Source organism: Penicillium rubens (assembly GCF_028828025.1).
Source record: "Penicillium rubens strain IBT 27055 chromosome Unknown utg000004l_segment0_segment0, whole genome shotgun sequence".
NCBI classification, from domain to species: domain Eukaryota; kingdom Fungi; phylum Ascomycota; class Eurotiomycetes; order Eurotiales; family Aspergillaceae; genus Penicillium; species Penicillium rubens.
The window spans coordinates 2,405,701-2,425,488 of record NW_026890602.1 but is presented as its reverse complement, the minus strand read 5'-3'; the positions used below and the strand labels follow the sequence as shown (position 1 = coordinate 2,425,488).

Sequence of the window (19,788 nt, the reverse complement as noted above, 5' to 3'; positions counted from 1 at the left end):
TCTGGGTTGAAAAAGAGGAAATAGCAATGGTCAAATCTAGGTTCATAAGGAGTCTTTCACCGCGAGGACAAGCCCCAGAACATGGGACGGGACGCAAATGAGCAGATCGGGGCAGAGGCAGACGATTGTACAGAGATAGACGAGGAGGAGCCGAGGCATTGAAGTGCGGGAAAGAAAAGAAAAGAAGGAAAGGGATTTAGGAGTTGAGCGATAAGCCCTGGAACCGGTTGAGCCATTCGCCCTGCGCTGGGTGCACACGGGACGAACTATTGGAGGCGCCAATGTTGCCAGGATACTCGAACGAATCTGCAGGACCAAAGCTGGAAGCCTGTGGGGCAAAGACATCCGAATGGGCAGGTCCTTCTGAGTGACGGGACGGCTGAGAAAAGGGCTGGTAGGACTCTCCGTAGGATGTGCGAAGCATGCCAACGGGGTTTGGCATCTCTCGGCCTGTATCGACAGCATCTCGCGCTCCGCCATAGGATCTATTCTCAAGTTGGTGGCGACGGTCTGAGTCCTGGCCATAAAGGGGGTTGGGCATAGTGCCAGGACCTGACAGACCAGTCGTTGGGGGTGTGACAAACGAGGCCGGGTTGATAGCTGACATCCAGATGCGCGTCTTGTAGATCTTGAATAAGTCGGTCACCAGCGAGTTGAAGTTGATGTACGAATCAGCAAAGTAGTAGAAGGTAAGCTTTTTCCAGTCCCTGCATAACCATTAGTCCAACCATTACGGATGGCAATCGAAATCACGTAGACTTACATTTGGAACTCGGCGTCGAGGATCTCCATATTAAGCCGATGCTCGACCACTTTCTGCTGGCAGACCCGCTTGGCTTTGGCTTCATTTCCTTCTTTATCGTGCAAAGTTAGGACCTCATGTTGCTGTGCCAACCGCTTGATGAGCTTAGGTTTGATGTCTGTCGCGGGTTCCTGCGCACTGTGAGGACCGTGAGGACCCATGCCACCTGTGGCACTTCGAGTGTTCAAGCCCGTGTTGGGGTTGGATAGGGTGGAACCCTCAGGCTGGCCATGTCTAGAGAAAAGCATGAGGGTCTTGTAGTGCTCTTCCGCGTAATGCTGCTTTAACGCTCGCGCCTGTTGGAGCGATATGTTCGCATGGATGACGGTGCCCAGATCTGTTCCCCGATCCGCCTCCACAATGACAAGATCCCCATTCTTGACCTGTAGGCCGGTGTCTTCTTGGATGTAGAAAACGTCTGCGCGGCTGCACTTGAAGGCGACAATGTACAAAAGCTGATTTTGATGAGCATGGGACAATGCGGACGGCTGACGACCATACGCATTCGACATGGCATATTGGTTGAGAGATGGCGGGATACCCGAGGAGCCATCTCCACGCAAGGTCTGCTCACGGGAGTAGTAAGGTTCTGCAGAAGACATTAGTTATGGGCGATACCAAAAAGATGTAGCAAGTAACCAGACTCACGGTTCGAATAGTCACTAAGGTTACCATAGCCGTCATCACGGTCTCCCATAGCTGCGCGAGGAGTGGCAGTCGTGTGCGAGTCAGGGCCGATTGAGCCGTGACGCATCGGGATCTCGGCGAAAGAATGTCGGCGACTTTGAGGTATGTCAGGCATGCCACCGAAGCCTAGGGACGTTTGCCAATGAGCCTTGCGGACATTGTCTAGAGCACGATTCTCCAGCGGGGAGGCGAAGGACGAGAATTGCGCTTCCGGGTGCGCTAAATGCTCAGAGAAGCGGCGACGAGAATTACCACGCAAGTCGTTGTATCCGGTGATATCGCGCAGCTCCCCCGGATCCTCTCCAGTCAAATCTCCCTCCAGAACACCGCCTCGGATGCGATGTAGCGAATGACCACCGCCGATTGATGCAGCTGATCCAGCTCGCTCACGGTATCTGTTATCCATTTGACCTGCGGCAGCTGCTTGCCGTAAGAGTGCGTTCTCGCGCGCTAGCTGTTCGATCTGCCGAGCCTGACTCGCTGAATAGCTCCTGTCACTTTCCGATCCGTTAAGGCTCTCGTCGCCATCATCGTCCTCGCGCACCCGACCCAGCATTGCAGTATCATGCCCTAATTCACCGAGCACACTAGGGCGTGATGCTCGAGGCTGAACAGCAGACATCTGACCTGGACCACGGGGGCGATTTCCTGGATATTGAGCACCGACAGTAGGAGCTGCACCGGCCTTGCTAGTAGAAAGGCTGAGGAACTCTGGATCCATCTGACCAACAGAGTATGACTGAGAACGATAGGTTTTGAGGGTTGGTTGCAACGGGATGGAGAATGGGATGGCGGATTCACCGGAGATGGTACGGGTGATTGGGCTCAACATTTCGTCTGACACGTTGCCGCCCGAAGGAGGTGGGTTGGTCATGGTCGGAGAGGGTACCATTTCTGCCAAGCGAGAAGGGGGTTCCTTGCGTGATTCAGTGTTCCAGATGCCTGTGCCTGTGCCCCAGGAAAATGGACTTCCCCCGGCTTGATTCCAATTGAAAGATCCAGCAAGACTTGGGCTTGTAGTTGTCGCCCATGGTGCCTGATCACTAGCGGGGCTTGTAGGGTTAGACGGGGCGGAAGAAAGGGGACCTCCAGGCAGCGAATGTTTACGCTGAGCGGAAAGCGGCACTTCATTCAACCACGAGCTGCGACGGACTGGTGGCCTGGTGGTAGGTGGGATAATGTTCTGGGCTTGTGCGCCATGGTCTCCATCATCGTCGGAGGAAGCCAATGCATCCGAGTCTGGGGTGGAACGGCGCACGCCTGGGTGAGTCTTCTCGAGGATGGCAGACGCTGTCGGCGCGGCTGGTGGGGTGGATGACTGGGCCATCGAGGTCGGTTTGTTAGATGGCGCTGCCATTATGGTAAGAGGGACACTGTTGCATTGTTAGTATGGAATTCTCAGTATAATACGTGTGACAAACGCGATTATTCCCTGCAGACTGTGTCACCATGAGCGCCACTTGACACCCAGTGAAGCAACACAACCAGAGCGGGGCTGTCTGATCAAGGAATACCGTAGCCATGGAGGAAGGAATGAGAGGTATTTCACTGACCTGTACATTCTTCGTTAATAGCAAAGCTGTACTGTATAGAGGTCTCTTGGGGCGAAGGAAAAGAATGAGCACATGCGATAAAGCAACCGTCTTTGTTCCACTCTCTCGATGAGGTTGGGGTAAATGGTCGATCTCTGCTCTTCAAAGGGACGATGGATGACTAGTAATGCGCTATGTTCAACCCAGGCTAGATTGAAGTCAGTGGTTTTTCCCGTATCAAAGCTGGATAGTAAAATAAGGGGTAAAAGACGCAAATGAAGGAAAATATAAGCAGATGTAGGTGTGGCATGACTGAGAGCCGCAAAATAAAAGCGGAGATTGCGTAGATATGCATATCCTCGGCCCCTCTTGCGAGAGGGTCCAGAAGTGGGGATAATAAGAAAACCCCCTCAGTCAAGAGACAGTTGTGCGTAACTGAAACCAGAGGACATGGATATGAAGGAAGAACAATTGCAAAGGGAGTAAGGGAAAAGTGAGAAATGTCCACAGAGAAGAGAAATATGAAAATAACATGTAAGCAGATCGCGCGACGAAGTGCACATTGCCCAAGATGTAGGAAACTGAAGCGACCGAGAACTAGACTCGTACGTACCTCAAGTTGTCAAATACTTGAGCGAAACTTTTTGGCTGGCCTAGCTGGCTGGTAGATCACCAGAGATCTCACAAGCAAAATAGTATCCACGAAGAAAAAGAGTCGAAATTCGAAAGCAGTCGCGTGATCGCAATTGTGTCTAGGGAATTATCCATGTGTCAGCCCAGTCGCGTTCAGGACAAGGGAAACTCGGCATAAATGTTGCGCGACTCACCACTCTAATCGTTTCTCTCTCAAAATGTCTATTTGCACGGTGCGCACGGGTATTCGTGGGTTTCGTCAAGAGTGTTGGGAGTCCTATGCCCGAATTGCACAGCTTGATTTCGAGGTGGACGGAGGCACGAGCACGATAGAGAGGTCAGATAGATAGGATTGACGAGCAGTCGAAGTGTTGTATTTCGGAAATGATGAGGCGCGTGCCAACGAAGATGCTGGATCTCTGAATGTCGGTCTATTGGGAAATGGAATGCGCTCGGAGAGTTATCGAAGCTGTGACCACAGATGACGTTGTGGAGCAAGCCGTGGGGACTAGGCTGATCCCCTTAAGGATGGCGCATCTTGCGATCGAAGAGTGTATAGATGGGATGAAAGTGGGAAGAGAAGAGGGGGAAAATGTAAAAGATGAGGGGAACGCAGAGAGCCTGGGGTAACTTCCCTTCACGGATCTGGCAACGTTGCCCCGGAGGACACGGACCACTATGGTTTGATCTTCGATTTTTTAGTGGCTTTTAGTGAATTTTGGTGGGATTTTCCTTAAATGATGAGACATGAAATTTACAAAGAAGAAGATATTTAATGGAATATACTACTCTACAAAGCTATATGGGATAAAACAAGGAAATGATGAAAGATCATAATACGGAGCTCTCCATAGGCTGAGGCAAAGTGGCGTAGACCCCCATCCAGAACGGGTCCCTTGGAGTAATAAGCCGATCATTCTGTTGGCACCTTGAGAAGACCAGGAACATATTATACATATTATAGTAACTCTATATAATTATATCTGTACTCCGTATATTATGTATCTACCTGAATCCGTATATAATACAGAAATAATCCCTCGCACGGCCCTCGGGTCGCACACTTGCGGGGCCAGACTTCCACTTTACCCCGGATTGATATGCATTTTCTGACACTTCATAACCCCTCTAATATAAACCGAGCTTCCTTTTTACCCCTCTATTATAGGTATCTTGCGTGGATACCGTCACCTTCCTCAGATCCACCTTTCTCACCTCTCGATCTCAATGCGCCTGGACCGTTGAACAGTTCTGTGCCACACAGTCGTGTAGTACATAGCGTTGTCAACGTGACTATTTTCCCCCAATGGATGATTTCCCTTGTGCAATATATAAGAGGGGGAAAATAGGAAAAAAGTACTTGTTAATGCGGACTCAAGGATCAATTTCCAAGGTTCATCTGTCGTTCTATTTTCTGACGAATCACATTCTGCCCTGGGCCTCCGACCGGGTTTATTCCCTGGCACAAGATGCTGCAACATCCAACGGTTGGCTATGACTCCATTTTACTTGTTTGCTAACCTAGGTATTGCTAGGCGCCGTTATGAGGTGCATTTGGAAAACTGTCCTGTGTCTTCCAGGGCTGTGTCCTGTTCTTTTCATAGTAATAGGAACCCCGCAAAATTTATCCCCCAGCTAGGCAGGAGCAGTAACTGTCGATCTCACCGGAACTCTAAATATTTGCACTATACATAAGTTATAGTACGGACTTCGGTCTCAAGCCCTAGGGCCAAGACACGCCAAGCTTGGACAGTACTACATCTGGTCAATTGGCACAGTTTCTGTATCTTAGTCTCGTATCTTCCAATACCGGATCATTGTATAGTAGTGCTGGTATAGAGCAATCGCCACACCCAAATAAAAGCCTTAATTGGCGAACCAATCATCTACACTAGCATGCGTAGCAAAGTGGCCAAGTGATAAGGTGGCGAGAGGGACCTCGGGGAAGCTTGAAATGAGGATCGCCTAACTTGGTTGCTCAACTTTGGAACCATGGGAAAGCCAAGGCCGTGCATGCACTGCAGCTCCCAACATTGGAACCTAACCTCATCTATCACCTGGTTTGTCGATGGTCGTTGCCGTTATAAATGTTCCCTCTGCAGGTGCTTACCATGGATTTGTGGCAATTCTAAGCAAGCATGCTGTTGGTATCGAATCAATCCCATAACCAAAAGACAACATCGATATTCACAGGAAGACAGATGACATGGGTTACAGCTTGTTGGTGTCGCCAGACACGAGTACTACACTGTCTAATCAGACTTATCGTCACGCAATAATCGAGAGTGTGTGCGGCTTTGCTAGGTATGTTGTCAAAGTTGTATATGGAATTCCCTCCAACAGTGCGATGGCGCTGTCCTTGGGAAACCATTCTATTTATTCTATTTACAGTCCTAATCTATAAACCGATCACTCCAACCGCCTCCCACCAACATCGATATCCACTTTATAATACTTGAACTTCCGACTAGGGATTTTGCGCTCAAAGAGAATATCCAGCTCTTCGAACGTGCGACCCTTTGTCTCCGGCATACACAAAAAGCAGTACAAAGCGCAGAGCATACTAAGCCCGGAGAAGAGGAAACCAATCTTTCCGCGCCAGTTTCCTTGATCCTCGTTCATGGCATACGGTATCACCACTGCAAATACTACCGACCAGACAAAACAAGTCACGGTAGATAATGCAATCGTCAGCCCACGGAGCTTGGCCGAAGATACCTCTGCCAGCAGCACATAGCAGAACGGGCCTAGACTTAGGTCATACGCAAAAGTGCAGACTAGCATCAGGCCGCACTGCGCCCAGGTGGTAGACGTCTGTCGCGGAGCGAGGTCCACGGCGCCAATTATAAACTGTACGATGGCGAGCACAGTACATCCAAACAAGTACATGGTTCGTCGACCGACATAGGAAAGGAGAAACCAGGAGATGCACGTGCCCAGAAGGCCGAGGGCCGTCAGCCCAATATTCATCGAAAAGGCATCAGACGCATCCAAACCGGCTAACTCCATGAAATGCACGGCGTATGTGAGAAAGAACACATTACCGGTAAATGCCTGCATGTCATACGCCATGACGCAAACAACCAGGCGCCGGAAGTTGGTCCCCCGGAAACAGTCGAGATAGGTGGGCCGCTCACCCTGATAGCTTTCCTCTATACGCAGCGTCTGCTTGATATGCGCCAGCTTTTGCGAGACATCGACAGTGGGGGTTGCGAGACGACGCAGTGATACCGCAGCCTCCTGGTAGCGGCCCTTACGACACAACCAGTAAGGTGGGTCAGGACAGAACCCCACCAGGATCAGCATAATGCAGGGCAAAGCCCATTGAGTTGCTATAGGGATCTTATACGACCACTGACTATCCAAAGATTCCGTGCCCTTGAGGATACCCGAGGCGATCAGCGAACCAATCGAAAAGGCGAGATTGGTCATCGTGGCTGCGAACCCACGCAGCACTAGTGGGGTAACTTCGCCGACGTATGCCGAAGCACAAATCGGATAGAAGGCAATGATGCACCCATTGACGAGTTCGCCGACGAAGAGCTGTGCCGGCGTAGAGCTGAAAAACTGGATGAAAATGAATGCGATCGATAGTACGCAGCAGCCGGCGGTCATTCGGCGCGGCCCCAGTCGTTCATAGGCAATGCCGGAACAGAGCGCGCCGACAATTGCACCGAGGAGGTTGGCATATCCGAAGGCCGAGAGCCATTTTGCTGCGATGATGTATTTCCCGTCGCGGCTGTAGCCGAATGTCTCCTTGAAGACGGGAAGGCCAACCAGACTGCGGACGATACCACCATCGATGCCTTTCAGGATGGTTGCCTGACAAAATGAGTATGGAACCATGTCTCGGAAATTTTGGGACTGACCATATTCATGAAAAGTCCCCAGCCAATGGCGGGGTAATGTAGACGCATGGCATCCCACCATGTGAGGGCATGTTCTTGTTTCGTGAACTGGAATGACAGCTCGGCTTCTTCCGTGGCCTCGACAGGAAGGCTCTGGACCACCGTGGTCCCCTTCTCTGCTCCCATATTCTTCGTCGCACAAACCAATGGAATTCGAATGAAAGAAGAAAGTTGAATTTATATATCTAGATGCCAAGGCTTGGCATGCGGTTACAGCGGAGGATGCCGTGAAGTGGAGCCGTTTTCAGAGGACCTTGAGGGTTATTTTGGGGACTTGTAGCGGTATAACTTCAGATAAGCCTCTAAAATCTGTTACGCACTGCCAATATCAAAACACGTCTTACTTGAGAACAGTTGAGGTTATACAAACCTCTCTGTGTCAATGACAGCCCCGAAGTGCTTGTCTTGCCCGGACGTTTAGTAGAGATTGTCAATGTCTTCCGTCGAACCTAGGTGTCTCTGGGACACTTGACCAAGCTCCGCAGGTATGCAATACCGAAGCAACCGCAAATGCAGAGTCAGTTCGAGTACCCAGAGTCGGCATTATACATGTACGACATAAAAAGGTCACCAGCCAAGTCGTGAATGCCTGCCATCATCCCAAGGTATATAGACTTTGCACGCAAGTCGGTAACTGGAGATATCTGCAATCGACCGGCTGGAAGCTTCCATCACACTCACCACCGAGTAAATGGGAACACTTCTGGTTGTTTCTCTGCTTTAGATTGCGTAACCTTGTAAGAAACCAAGCATCTCTCTAATATTACACGAAAATGGCAATTGCCTTGGACGTAATGCAATCAAATTACTTAGCATTCATTTCCACTTCTAAAGACTAATGTACAAGGTATATGCTTCCAAATGACCTATTTTACGGCGCACTGTCCAAGGGCGCACCAGCCGTAGCAGCAGCGCCCTTCTGCTGGCGCAACTTCTCCTCAAACTTGGAGAACTCGTGCATGGAAATAATCTCCTCCTCATCCATAACCTGCTCAACACCCTTGACCTCCTCGATCTGAAATGCAAAGTTAGCAAAAAATTCTCATGTCAAGCCCAAAGAAACGAAGTGCTGGGGATGAACATACATAGTGCATAAGCATAGACTCAATGCCATTCTTCAAGGTAACAGTGCTGGAATCGCAGGTGCGGCAAGCGCCACGCAGCTTCAACATAACAATGCCATTCTCGAACCCTTTCAATTCGATATCACCACCGTCTTCCTGGATAGCAGGGCGGATACGAGTCTCGAGCAATTCCTTGATCATGCTGACAACCTCGTCATCATCCTCGTTAAAGGAGAGTGAGTCCTCGCCACTCTCCTGCTCACCGTCGACAGCACCCTCGATCGTCGTCACGATCGTCTCGCCAGACGTCACAGCTTGCGTGATGATGCTGAAGACTTCCGGCTTGATGTGCGCCCAGTTCGCGTCGCTGCCTTTGGTAACTGTGATGAAGTCTGTGCCGTAGAAGACGGATGTAACGCCTTCGACATCGAGCAGTTTTGCCGCGAGCGGGGATGGGTGTGGCGGTGCGAGGGTTGAGCGTGGTGACATGTACTCGAGGAATGTGCTGGGGAAGTCCTCTGGGAGGACGCGGTGGTTAGGGATGAACTTCAAGGCCTGGTCGGAGATGAAAGGTCAGTTCGGTATCTTTTGTCGAATATAATTGGGCTCCGGGACTTACGTCGGGGTTGGGGGTGTTCTCGGTCTGGATGAAAATGGTGCGCTTGCTGGTTGGTGAGAGGCCATTCACTCCGCCCTGCGAGGCGGGCTGCTGGTGCGGTCGCACTGTTGGTCGGCGACGGGTCTCTGATGCTGTGATGGTCGGGAGTCGGGCTGCGCTTGACACATATCTGTAGCGGGCGAACACCGGTGTGATCGTTCGGGCGGAGCACTCGACGGGGGTGGCCAGACGGCTGCTTAGCAGAGCGCGGCGGAACATCGTTGTAGATGGAGTGCTCATAGACATTATGTTATGGGTGGACTGTGCAAGATAGTTGATAACAGGTGAATTGTAGAAAAAACATTCGAGGGTCTCTCCGGCTGCCGCTCTGACGCAATTTGATTACACGTGATCTGAGATCATTACCGGATGACAAATGAAGACAGTTTCTCGGCCAATCAGAAGAGACGTTTTGCACGATTACAACTATGGATGTGCCGACTGTCGGAGATTGAGAAACCAGTCGTTCATGGTCAATAGTCATCTACACACAGATAGAGAATCATCATGATCGAACTTTACGCACAATCAGGCTTTCCGAAAGTAACCTTCTCTATGTCAGCCTCGAAGCGAAGGCTGGCTTGTATAAAAAGTGGAAAGTCTAATGACCGAATAACATTGGAGAATGAACTTTGCCTGCGCTTTATTAGAAAGCTTCCTAATCCCAGGATGAAACTCGTCCCGTATAACCGGTGCGAGCCAGCCCCGTCTCAAGAAACTCGACGACATGCGGAAACAACATTTGAGGGCTTGAGCCATGCAATGATCGAGCTCAATCGAAGGGAAGAACTGACTAGGACATGACCACACAAGGGTTCAGCCCAATATTTCGGCGGTCCCACTGTATCAAGCTTCTCTCGCATTTCATAAATACAAGGATGAGCCAAGAATTCAAGGATACCTAGCAATATAATATGTGCTCTTCAGTTGACCGGTCGTGCCTGGCTCACGCCAAGATTGTCGAATGCAATAGAATGACCTATTGTGAGAAGTATGAATTGGCGGTAAAGGATATGCTTCATTATACTAGGACTCTTAAGGGATAAGAATAGCACTGCTTCCCTGTGTATGGGCCAGCCACGTCCTGAATCCGAGGCATTGATCAACTGGTCATTCTGTCAGCAACCTCTCCTGACTGAGATATGAAGGTGATATAAATAGGTAAGAGAAGTTGAAAAAAGCGAGCCACACCAGCAGCTGAAAATTCTGGTTTGGTCTTTGCAGTGGTGCCTGGATGGCACTGGCAGTGGTGGAATAGCAAACGGAACAGAATACGTGGAGTTACCAAACGCTCCATTGATGGGTTGGATCCGGTAGGCGGTCATGACTTGAAGAGGGCAGCGAGAGAAACTAGGTACGTGGCCGAATGACGTGCCCTATTAGACGAAGAAGCAACATAGTGCAGCAATCAGGCCCTGCATGTGTGGGACGACTGGCACCTAGTAAGTAGGACTGCTCGCAACAATGGACGAAGGTGTCCTTGTCTTGCAGGTGGGTGCCAACATGCTCTCGACAAGTCATGAATAGGCCCGTGGATGCTTCAGTTGTAAGGCAACTAGCAGTTTTCCAACATTTTCCATTTGCACCCGGGGTTGACAATCGACCTAAGGAGATCAGGAGATCAGAACCCACCTATTATGATCGGGCTAGTGTGCAAGTGATTGTCGCGTCCATTGTAGGGAATATCATGCTTTGGCTCTTGAGTGATGGATAAAGACATGATCCCTTGCATATCCCGTGCGAACGTGGCTCTTGATGCATCGCGTGCATTCTGGGTTTGTCTCGTCACACTAGACAGGGATTCGATTTTGGACGTGGACATCAGGCTCCAACCAAGTCTCCGGGGAAAATTTTGACATCCCCTTCGAGCTTTCTGCATATATCTTGCAGTCTTTTGATTCAAATTTAGTACGTCACAAATTTATGGAGTTTCTTGTCGAGTGTGCCGAATATATTTGCTGCCTGAGGCAGAACACATGACCCGAGCTTCTTATTTTTCGTGCAAAACATGCAAATCGGGTAGCTTAACTTTCCTGGCCTTATCCTGCATCATTCTCGAGCAGGACGTGGACCAGTGAAAAATGAGGGAGCAAGTTTAGCAAGTTTGATCGCTGTGCAGCTGATGGATTCATTGGGAAATCGACACAATGCCTGGTTCCTGTGAGGTTTGCTCTTTAGAGCCCTCAAAATATCGCTGTCCGACATGCGCACTGATGAGGTATCGACTCCCCTATCCATACGTGGACCAGTGGCTAAGAGTCATAAATCTAGTTGCTCACTTGCATGCACCCAATCACATAAGATATACTGTGCCCCGAAAGCACTGTCGAATGCGGAACCGAGTAACACTCCAGCACCCGATGTCGATCCCACACCCGAGAATGACACCAACGGTCCCGAAGCTACAGAGCCGACTGCTGCCCATCCCCCTGCGATGACCCCCGCAGCTGTGGCAGCATCCTCCGAGATGAAAGAGCTTCTCAGCCAGCACCCGGAACTCCGCAGTCAGCTACAAGAGATGTACCAGTCAACGCTGGAGGAAGAATGGGTAGAATCCTATACAGCGCCCGCACGAGGGCGTGGGCGTGGCCGCGGGCGAGGCCGTGGAGGGTTAACTCCTCGTAGCCGTGGCCCATGGACATCCGAGAAAGGCTTCAACCGCGGCCTGGGCAGAGTCCGCAAGCTTAGGCAGGATTGCGAGGAAGGGACGGAGACTGGCCAGACCGCTGAGGCTTTCATGCGGTTTATGGCGCTTGTCAAACAGGGCAACGACTCAGCCTAAGTCATCCATAATTTCTGGGAAAAGCAACATACGAGTTGGACGGTCGGCACATATACCTTGATCGCACCATATTCACAGGCTGAGTCCGTGTAAGTGAGACATGCAGATTGAATCTACGAGATGGTGGGTGGGGCTTTTTGATCTACCTTCACTGTTCCAATAGAGTAGCTGTCAGATTTGACAGCTTCAGATATATTCAGCCTCATGCAACTTATGAGTGTCCATTCTCCTCCAATACATACCATACATACTACCGGCTGTCAAGGTTGCCGACTAGCGTATTTACCAGTAGTCCAGGGTAGATCAAAGCGCTGAGCACTGGCCCTCAGAGCTCATAAAGTGCAATATCGCACAACATACAACGTTACCATAGCCAAGACCAAAAGCCGAAGTCCTACATGGTCGGATTAGCGGATTAGCGTCGCTTTTAGCGCCCCCAAGAAAGCGGAGCATATGCCAACGGCCCAGAACTCCGAAGACCGAAACTTCAGTGGGAACAGTACGAAAGTACTGAAAACTCGGAATCTGCATGTTTCTGACTAGTCACATGGAGAATCTCGCATGAGCAGAGCAGCCTAAGCTGCACTCTGCAGACTGTGTGGGATGCAAAGACAAACAGCTCTTTCCAAGGCTGTTTCCGAGGATGACACGGCAGTGAAAGAAAGCTACTGCAGTTCCGTAGTCAAGCAACAAATACCAAAAAGAAATAATGCATGCAACATTGTACAATATAGACCTGTCGACTAGGCAAAATCATCCTAGACCCAGCCTCGGTTCTAGTGGCCACTCATTTTGAGACTTCAAAGATTACCATGTGTCGACTTCAGCTGAGCCGCTTTCCTGACCACGAAGATCTCTTGGGCTTCCAATGAAATGCGAGAACCGCAATAACCAGGAAAGAAAAGAGGATCCCAAACCAATTTCAGATTCCCCAGTCTTTGTGATCTGTCCATATCCCAAGGTGATCCGTTTGCTTTTATCATTTATCTTCCCTGATACTGCCAAGACCCAAGATATCCGACGCAGCTCCGGGTAGTTAGGGTAGTTTTCAAGTCAACTCCCCGATTCTGATCTCGGATGGCTACCTTATTGTTCTACCGAACTTGATCTGTTCCGACAATGGATGCGCTGCAGTGCTTGCTCTCTGAACTTACACAGTAACCAGGGCGCTGTCACACCAATCCATTCTGAGGAGGAATTGCCGACCGCTTCCGTCATGGTCTCGCAGCAATCTCGCCGAGAGAGAGCTCTCAGTGACCGAGCTCAAGCAATGCCTGCTACAGCTTCACGACCAGGCATGGGCAGTCGAACTTCTTCAGCTCCGGCGGGGGGCCTTTATAAACTCGATGTGGCGCGGAAGCCAGGAACGGGGACGACAGTTGAACACACATTGCTGGAGGAGGACGAGGGGTCGCCAATTACGGGCGAGGCGACCAAGGGCACAGGACTCCGTCAAAAGGAGGAGGTACGTCTCGAATTGGACCCGGACTCTTGAGTGGTCCGTTGCTACGGTGTTCAGAGAGCTTCAGGCTGACAGTTCCTTTTCCTTTGATAGGAAACTCCCAAGAGCGGCTTCCCCGAAGTGACGATTGCAGTGGCCGGCGAAGAAAATGCCGGCAAGACCAGCTTTGTCAAATGTGCCCTGGATATGAAGAACACGCCGGTCTCCCCTATGAACAAGAAGAAAATGTCATTGAACGGATCGGTCTACATTGTGCATCTGATGGAAGTCGACTTGGCCCAGGTTCGATTCGATCAGGACAAGAAGATCATCTGGCCGCATACAGGGCGCGACAGATCTGCGCCGGCCATTGACGCGGTTCTGGTTCTACACGATGCCACCAAGCCAGATCGACTATCTTTGACAACGAACCTCATTGGTAGGTGTTGGTTTTTGTCGAAACTATCTAGGAAGTCCCTAGGCTGATTTCCCCCGGAATTTAGACTCATTGGCTGCCTCGGATCTTCCTTTCTTGCAGGTTGCCTGCAAATGCGATGTCAACCCTGAACCTTTGGAAGACAGCGGAGTGGATGCGATCCATGATCGATACGAGATCTATCGAACGTCGTTTTCCTCGCCTCGATCTCAACGCATGTGTATAGCGTTGGTTTTGGGGGCAGTGATTTCTACTCGAGAAGGTGAGCGATTTTTTAACGTGAAGTCTTTTTTTTTTTTTTTTTTTTTCTTCCAACCCTTCTCCTACCCTTCTCCTTGAAGACCGTCGAGTCTCAAGTTGTGCCTTGACCTCCCAAGCGGAAGCGGGCCAAGGTGGGTCGCGGTAGGAGCGTTCGCTACTTTGTTCCCCCATAGAACTCTTTTTCGGTTTTCCCCTAACTAACCCCTCTCTTATCCATTCTTAGATCTCGCCAATAATTCTAATATTTCTCTTCCAAAACCTTCGGATTGGCATCATACTCGTTCTAACTCGGAAAACCCAGCCGTGTTCACAGCCGCGGGCGGCCCACAAACGGCCTCAGATCAAGTCGATGGGGATGGTGAGAACCCTCTCCCAACCGATGGAAACTACTTGCAGCATACGTCCAATCCCCACCGTTATGCTCGCAGTAACTCGCAACCGGTGCGACCGCAAACTCCGCCATCCGGAGCGCGTTTAAATACCCGCAGACCGTCAGCACAAGAACTACACTCTCCTAACCACGATAACCGCCAGCAACGATTGCATACCGCCTGGCGACACAGTGGAGGATCAGACGCTTTCGACAGTTTCTTAAACATGGACGACGAAGGAGACGATGGACAGAGCCGGCCCGCAAGCCCTGGCGCAGTTGTGCGCCCAAAACCGAGCAGCGAGAGCAACTCGAGTGCAGAGACGGGGTTATCGTTCGATGAGCTTGTCGATCGTTTGATTTCCCTGCCGATTTCGAAACAAGACCAGAAGTTCCGTTCAATATTCCTATGTCTATACCGAAAGTTCGCTGCTCCCGCAAGTCTCCTAACTGCCTTAATAAGCCGATTCGAGCGAAATGAGACTAGCAACGACGATCAGTTGGCCCGCATGGCGGATCAGCTGCGATTACTCGATGCCATGGCTCAATGGGCTTCAGACTATCCCGGAGACTTCGCTCATCCCAAACTTCGCAAACGGATCATTGAGTTTGTTGCTGTACTCGAAAAGAGCCATTTCTACATGTTCGCTGCCAAGGAGATTGGGTCGCAATTAGACTCGAACGCAGAAGACGATGATGTCGGCTGGGCATACGGGGGAGACAGTGATTCTGATGAGCCCCAACTGGTTGAGACATTCTTCGACAACTCCGGCCGAAGTTCTCCAGCTGCTGTCACTGGCGCTGGCTCTATCACCAACACCTACGACACCGAAGAAGAACAAGACCCCATCTATAGTATGAGTGCACTGGATCTCAGTAGTGGGCCACATGATTCGACATCACGGCTTTCAGTCTCCTCGAATACCGACAAATCCAACAACATCACCACCCAGTCATTCACATTGCTGAACCTCGAAGCAGCCCAAAAAGAGGCTTTGCGTCTCGAGCTAACACATAAGACTTCACTTAGCAAACTCCAGTGGCGGTTCTTCATGGAAACCCCAGAAGAGGAGTTTGCACGAGAACTGACGCGGATTGACTGGATCATGTACAACTCATTCCGGCCGCGTGATCTTGTTCGTCATGTCAGCCTCTCGGGCATAGACAAGGATAAGGTCAAGAGCTTGACGAACGTTAACCGGATGATCAAGCAATTCAATCATCTGGCATTCTTCGTCGCTAGCCTGATCCTTTTGCGCGATAAGCCTAAGCATAGAGCGCAGGCGCTAGAAAAGTTCATGAACATTGCAGTGGTAGGCTTTCTTCATCCAGCTACTATACGGTCGGCAGTAACTAACACAACTCTTTCCAGAAACTCCGACGCCAAAACAACTACAACTCCTTGGGTGCTGTAATCGCCGCCATCAATGGCACCCCAGTCCACCGCCTCACGCAAACTCGGGATCTGATCCCCATCCAAACCCAGAAAGAGTTTATGCGCCTGGTCATCCTCATGAGCACCCAACGAAGCCACTTTGCCTACCGTCTCGCTTGGGAAAATTCATTCTCAGAGCGAATCCCATTCCTACCCCTCCACCGCCGTGACCTTGTCTCCGCTGAAGAAGGCAACAAGACATTTGTCGGCGAGAACAAATCTCGCATCAACTGGAAGAAATTTGAGGTCATGGGTGAGGTTGTTCTCGGCATCCAACGAAGCCAGAAGACGCCTCATCCCCAGGCTCAGAAGTTCGACGATGTTGAGCGGCTGATCCTGGACTCGAAGCTCTCTGGAGACGAAGAGGTAAGGTCTATCATCGTGAATCATTGTCCTTCTCACTAACATTATCTAGGACTTGTATGCTCGCAGTTTGCTTGTCGAACCGTCCACGGGAGCCGAGGGACGAAGGAAGTTCGGCTGGTTGCGCTCTCAAACCTAGTCGCTTCTTCGGCCACACCTCTGGCATCCTGAGGCACTCATCCCCGTGAGTCTCAAACATAAATTGAGGCTCACGACAACCCATCTCTTCAAACGCCTTCCTACCTCTCTACCTACTCTCCCTACCCTATCCACACCTATCTTACCCTTCCTTCCTCTACACTTCCTTTCTCATGCCGCCACGCCCCTATATGATTGATAAATATTGTTGTTTTCTTTTACCTGCTTTTCGTTATGAACTCGGCGGAGGCCGATATGACGGTTGTAACGGTTGATACATCTTGAGTAAAAAAAACGTTCCGCTACGGCATTTTGTACATATGCGTGCTGAGGTGTGGGTAGTGATGGTCATCGACTGTCTTGCAGATAGCAGTTTCCTACCCCGGTATATATTGACATGTTTATGTATTTATTCCCTTGTGTCCCTACCCACAAATATGATCGTAGCCCTATACCAATATTGAACAATTGTCAGATTCCTACATACAAGATAACGTCGAAACTAGTACCGCTAAGTAGCGTAGCGGATGCCGCATACACTTCCAATCACGTGAATTGGTTCCACCCGACTATCTCAACCTCCTACCAGCTTCAGACGAAGACAAACATTTGAACTCACCTCCAATCCCCGGTGCACCAGGATCTCAAATCCGCCCCAATCAACCCATCAAAAAGCCACGACCCTCGGGGTTCAAGCCACTTCAAAATGTCCACAACAATCCAAGCGCGCACAACCTATCGCGCCCTCCTCCGCGAACTCCCACGCCGCCACCTCTCAAATCCCTCCCCACTGCACCAACAACTACGCGCAATTTTCCGCTCAACACCATCAACATCTTCACTGCAACCGGAAAACTCCAATGCCCTCCCCTTCTCAATCCCGAAGACAGACGAGGGACGCACCCTCCGCATCCAGGAAGCGGATCAATTCGCTCAATATGCCCGCGCTCAGCGTGTCTACTGTGAGCTCCTTGAGCGCTATAATCCCGGTATGACCATGGATGAGGAGGAGAAAATTCGTCTTACGGCTAGACGGGTTGGGTTTGATCTGCCTGAGTTGCATGTTCCTGAGGGGAAGGAGTGATTACAACATGTGTTGGAGGGTTTGTGATGTTAGGTTTAGCTGAGCTGAGCGGGTTTGTTGACTTGCTCGGTATTGCTTTGCTTTGCTTGGTTTGGTTTGTCTTCTGGTGAAGTGTCCATTGTGGATACAGATGGACGATCTGCGTTCTGATTCACTGCACAGGCGGATTGGCAGGCTTGTTGGTTGTTATCTGATGTCTGTATAGATAGTGTGGTTTTGCTGGGATGCATGTATTCCATGGAATGGCGTTATTGTTGACTTTTGGGGTATGTATACTACGTTTTATGTACAAAATAAATAGAGGGCATTGCCAAGTAGCATGAACTTGTTCTTTTTCGAAAATTTCTCTATGCTATATATTAACTCTGGAAGATTGATGTTCCAGTCGTAATTTGGGGTATCTGATATTGAGATCCTGATCTCAACTTGTTCAGTGCTGACCACGTGGGTTGCCGCACAGTGTTTAGGCACCGAGAATGGACACCTGATGGCGCTGGGGTGTGGCTGTGTTGCAAAGGCGACGGCCTAGCAAAAGGGCCATGATGGAAATGGCCCTGACCCCCGATGACGCTGGCGCTGAAGATTGGGCTTTTGGATAGACGTGCTTCCCTGATTGACTCCTCAGGTAGCGCTGAGCTGCGCGCGCTCCATCTGTCTCATCAAAGTCGAACTGCTTTCTTCATCTTCCATGCCAACACCGACTTCGATCGCAGTCTTGGGTCGGTTTCGGTTGAGACCGTCTAGCAGGGTACACGCTTTGCAAATCCGCTGACTGGAAATGTAGTTACAGCGCTCACAGTGCTTGATAGTCTGCGCCTTGACCGCCTTACCCGTGGGACCGCGATTCGCTTTCACGCGTCCACCATTAGGAAGCTTGATTTCGGTCTCGAGTGACTCGGCTGCGTCGTTCTCAGTGAGCTGTTTCTCCATTGCAGCCATCTCTCCTCCACTGGTTCGGCCATTTTGACTACCGCAGCCACCAGCCGATTCCTCCTCCACGCCAGACTGCTTGGATTTGCCAGCACCCCGGACTTCCACCGGTACAAGCGCCGCCATGTCCTCGCCACTCTTGACAATGTCGAGGATCGAACTAGGACGAATCTTCTCGAGATCTTTGATCAGGGTGCGAGCACTACCACGGAATGCCTCTGGCGAATAGATACATTCAGTAGTGAAGTAATCGAGCTGACGGTGGTGGGCGTAAAGGACGATCTCCTTTTCGTAAGCGTACTTGAGAGGCTTACTGCGCTTGATATCCGAAGCGTCGGAGCCGGTGACGATACTAGTACCGCGCGACAGACGGGGCAGATCACCACGCAGAAGATTCATCATAACAGTCTCGGCAACATCGTCCGCATTGTGGCCCGTGACAACGTGTCTAATGCCCAAGCGGGCGGCGCCTCGGTCGAGCGCCTGCCGCCGGAACACACCGCAGTACGTGCAGTTACCCTTCTTGCCCACTTGTTCCACGACCTGGTCCATAGTCCAGCCATATAGCTCGCTGTATCCCAGGATATCAAGAGGCATGTCGTATTGCACGGCGTTGCGCTTCACAGTCTCCAAACTGTCATCGCGATAGCCGCGGATGCCCTCGTCGATCGACAGTAGGCATAGATCCAGTCCGTAGTCGTATCGCTCATTCAGGGTTTTCAGTACGGCAGCGAGTACTGTGCTGTCTTTGCCGCCGCTGGCTCCGATCGCGACTCGCTCGCCGGGGAAGAAGAGGTTCGTGCCGATGATGGTTTCGTGTACTTCGGTTTCGAAAATCTTGATGAAACAGGCACGGCAGAGTTTGTGTCTATTCTTAGGTCGGATAATGACGGCTCGCGCCTCCTTGCAGTTGAAACACGCCGTCGGCGCCATGATGAGTTGTTACGCCTGTGACTTGGTGGCGGCGAAGAATTTCTTTCCCCCGCGCGGTGGATCGGATGGTCCGTGCGCAGGGCGCTAATCCGTGGGTTCCAAGGTTCGATCTACATCAACACTACCACCTCTCGTGGAGTCAGTATTTTCAGGTTTCTTTCACTTGCGTTTTATAAGGACAATCTCATTTACAGAAGTCAAATTTCGGTTTGGACAATATTACGCCAATTATGCCAACGGGTGCAATGGTTTTAAAGTACACGGACGCTCATAATGAACACGGTGCAGATGTATGTAATAGCCAAGGCAGAAACACGAATCCTGTCGATTG

The 19,788-nt window shown here is 50.6% G+C and overlaps 7 protein-coding genes across 7 annotated transcripts; 3 read left to right on the top strand and 4 right to left on the bottom strand.

Moving 5' to 3' along the window:
- Positions 1-196: 196 nt before the first annotated feature.
- On the bottom strand, positions 197-2,846 carry N7525_010896 (PSP1 family protein; the record flags this gene model as incomplete). The annotated part of the gene is made up of 3 exons (XM_061215271.1): positions 197-707; positions 764-1,391; positions 1,451-2,846. The coding sequence occupies 3 exons, from the start codon at positions 2,844-2,846 to the stop codon at positions 197-199; spliced, it is 2,535 nt and encodes an 844-aa protein (XP_061067783.1).
- Positions 2,847-6,063: 3,217 nt separating this feature from the next.
- On the bottom strand, positions 6,064-7,688 carry N7525_010895 (putative MFS alpha-glucoside transporter; the record flags this gene model as incomplete). The annotated part of the gene is made up of 2 exons (XM_002561122.2): positions 6,064-7,476; positions 7,524-7,688. The coding sequence occupies 2 exons, from the start codon at positions 7,686-7,688 to the stop codon at positions 6,064-6,066; spliced, it is 1,578 nt and encodes a 525-aa protein (XP_002561168.2).
- Positions 7,689-8,433: 745 nt separating this feature from the next.
- N7525_010894 (NifU family protein) lies at positions 8,434-9,530 on the bottom strand (the record flags this gene model as incomplete). Its single annotated transcript, XM_002561123.1, has 3 exons — positions 8,434-8,577; positions 8,648-9,181; positions 9,246-9,530. 3 exons carry the CDS (start codon positions 9,528-9,530, stop codon positions 8,434-8,436), a joined length of 963 nt encoding a protein of 320 aa, XP_002561169.1.
- Positions 9,531-11,431: 1,901 nt separating this feature from the next.
- On the top strand, positions 11,432-12,066 carry N7525_010893 (zinc finger HIT domain-containing protein; the record flags this gene model as incomplete). The annotated part of the gene is made up of 2 exons (XM_061215270.1): positions 11,432-11,502; positions 11,556-12,066. The coding sequence occupies 2 exons, from the start codon at positions 11,432-11,434 to the stop codon at positions 12,064-12,066; spliced, it is 582 nt and encodes a 193-aa protein (XP_061067782.1).
- A 1,270-nt stretch (positions 12,067-13,336) lies between these two features.
- N7525_010892 (putative Ras guanyl-nucleotide exchange factor RasGEF) lies at positions 13,337-16,511 on the top strand (the record flags this gene model as incomplete). Its single annotated transcript, XM_061215269.1, has 6 exons — positions 13,337-13,531; positions 13,622-13,946; positions 14,011-14,205; positions 14,506-15,887; positions 15,947-16,375; positions 16,425-16,511. 6 exons carry the CDS (start codon positions 13,337-13,339, stop codon positions 16,509-16,511), a joined length of 2,613 nt encoding a protein of 870 aa, XP_061067781.1.
- A 705-nt stretch (positions 16,512-17,216) lies between these two features.
- Positions 17,217-17,594, top strand: N7525_010891 (LYR motif-containing protein; the record flags this gene model as incomplete). Its single annotated transcript, XM_061215268.1, has 1 exon — positions 17,217-17,594. One exon carries the CDS (start codon positions 17,217-17,219, stop codon positions 17,592-17,594), a length of 378 nt encoding a protein of 125 aa, XP_061067780.1.
- Positions 17,595-18,215: 621 nt separating this feature from the next.
- Positions 18,216-19,457, bottom strand: N7525_010890 (putative PP-loop ATPase superfamily protein; the record flags this gene model as incomplete). Its single annotated transcript, XM_061215267.1, has 1 exon — positions 18,216-19,457. One exon carries the CDS (start codon positions 19,455-19,457, stop codon positions 18,216-18,218), a length of 1,242 nt encoding a protein of 413 aa, XP_061067779.1.
- Between the last annotated feature and the right edge of the window lie 331 nt (positions 19,458-19,788).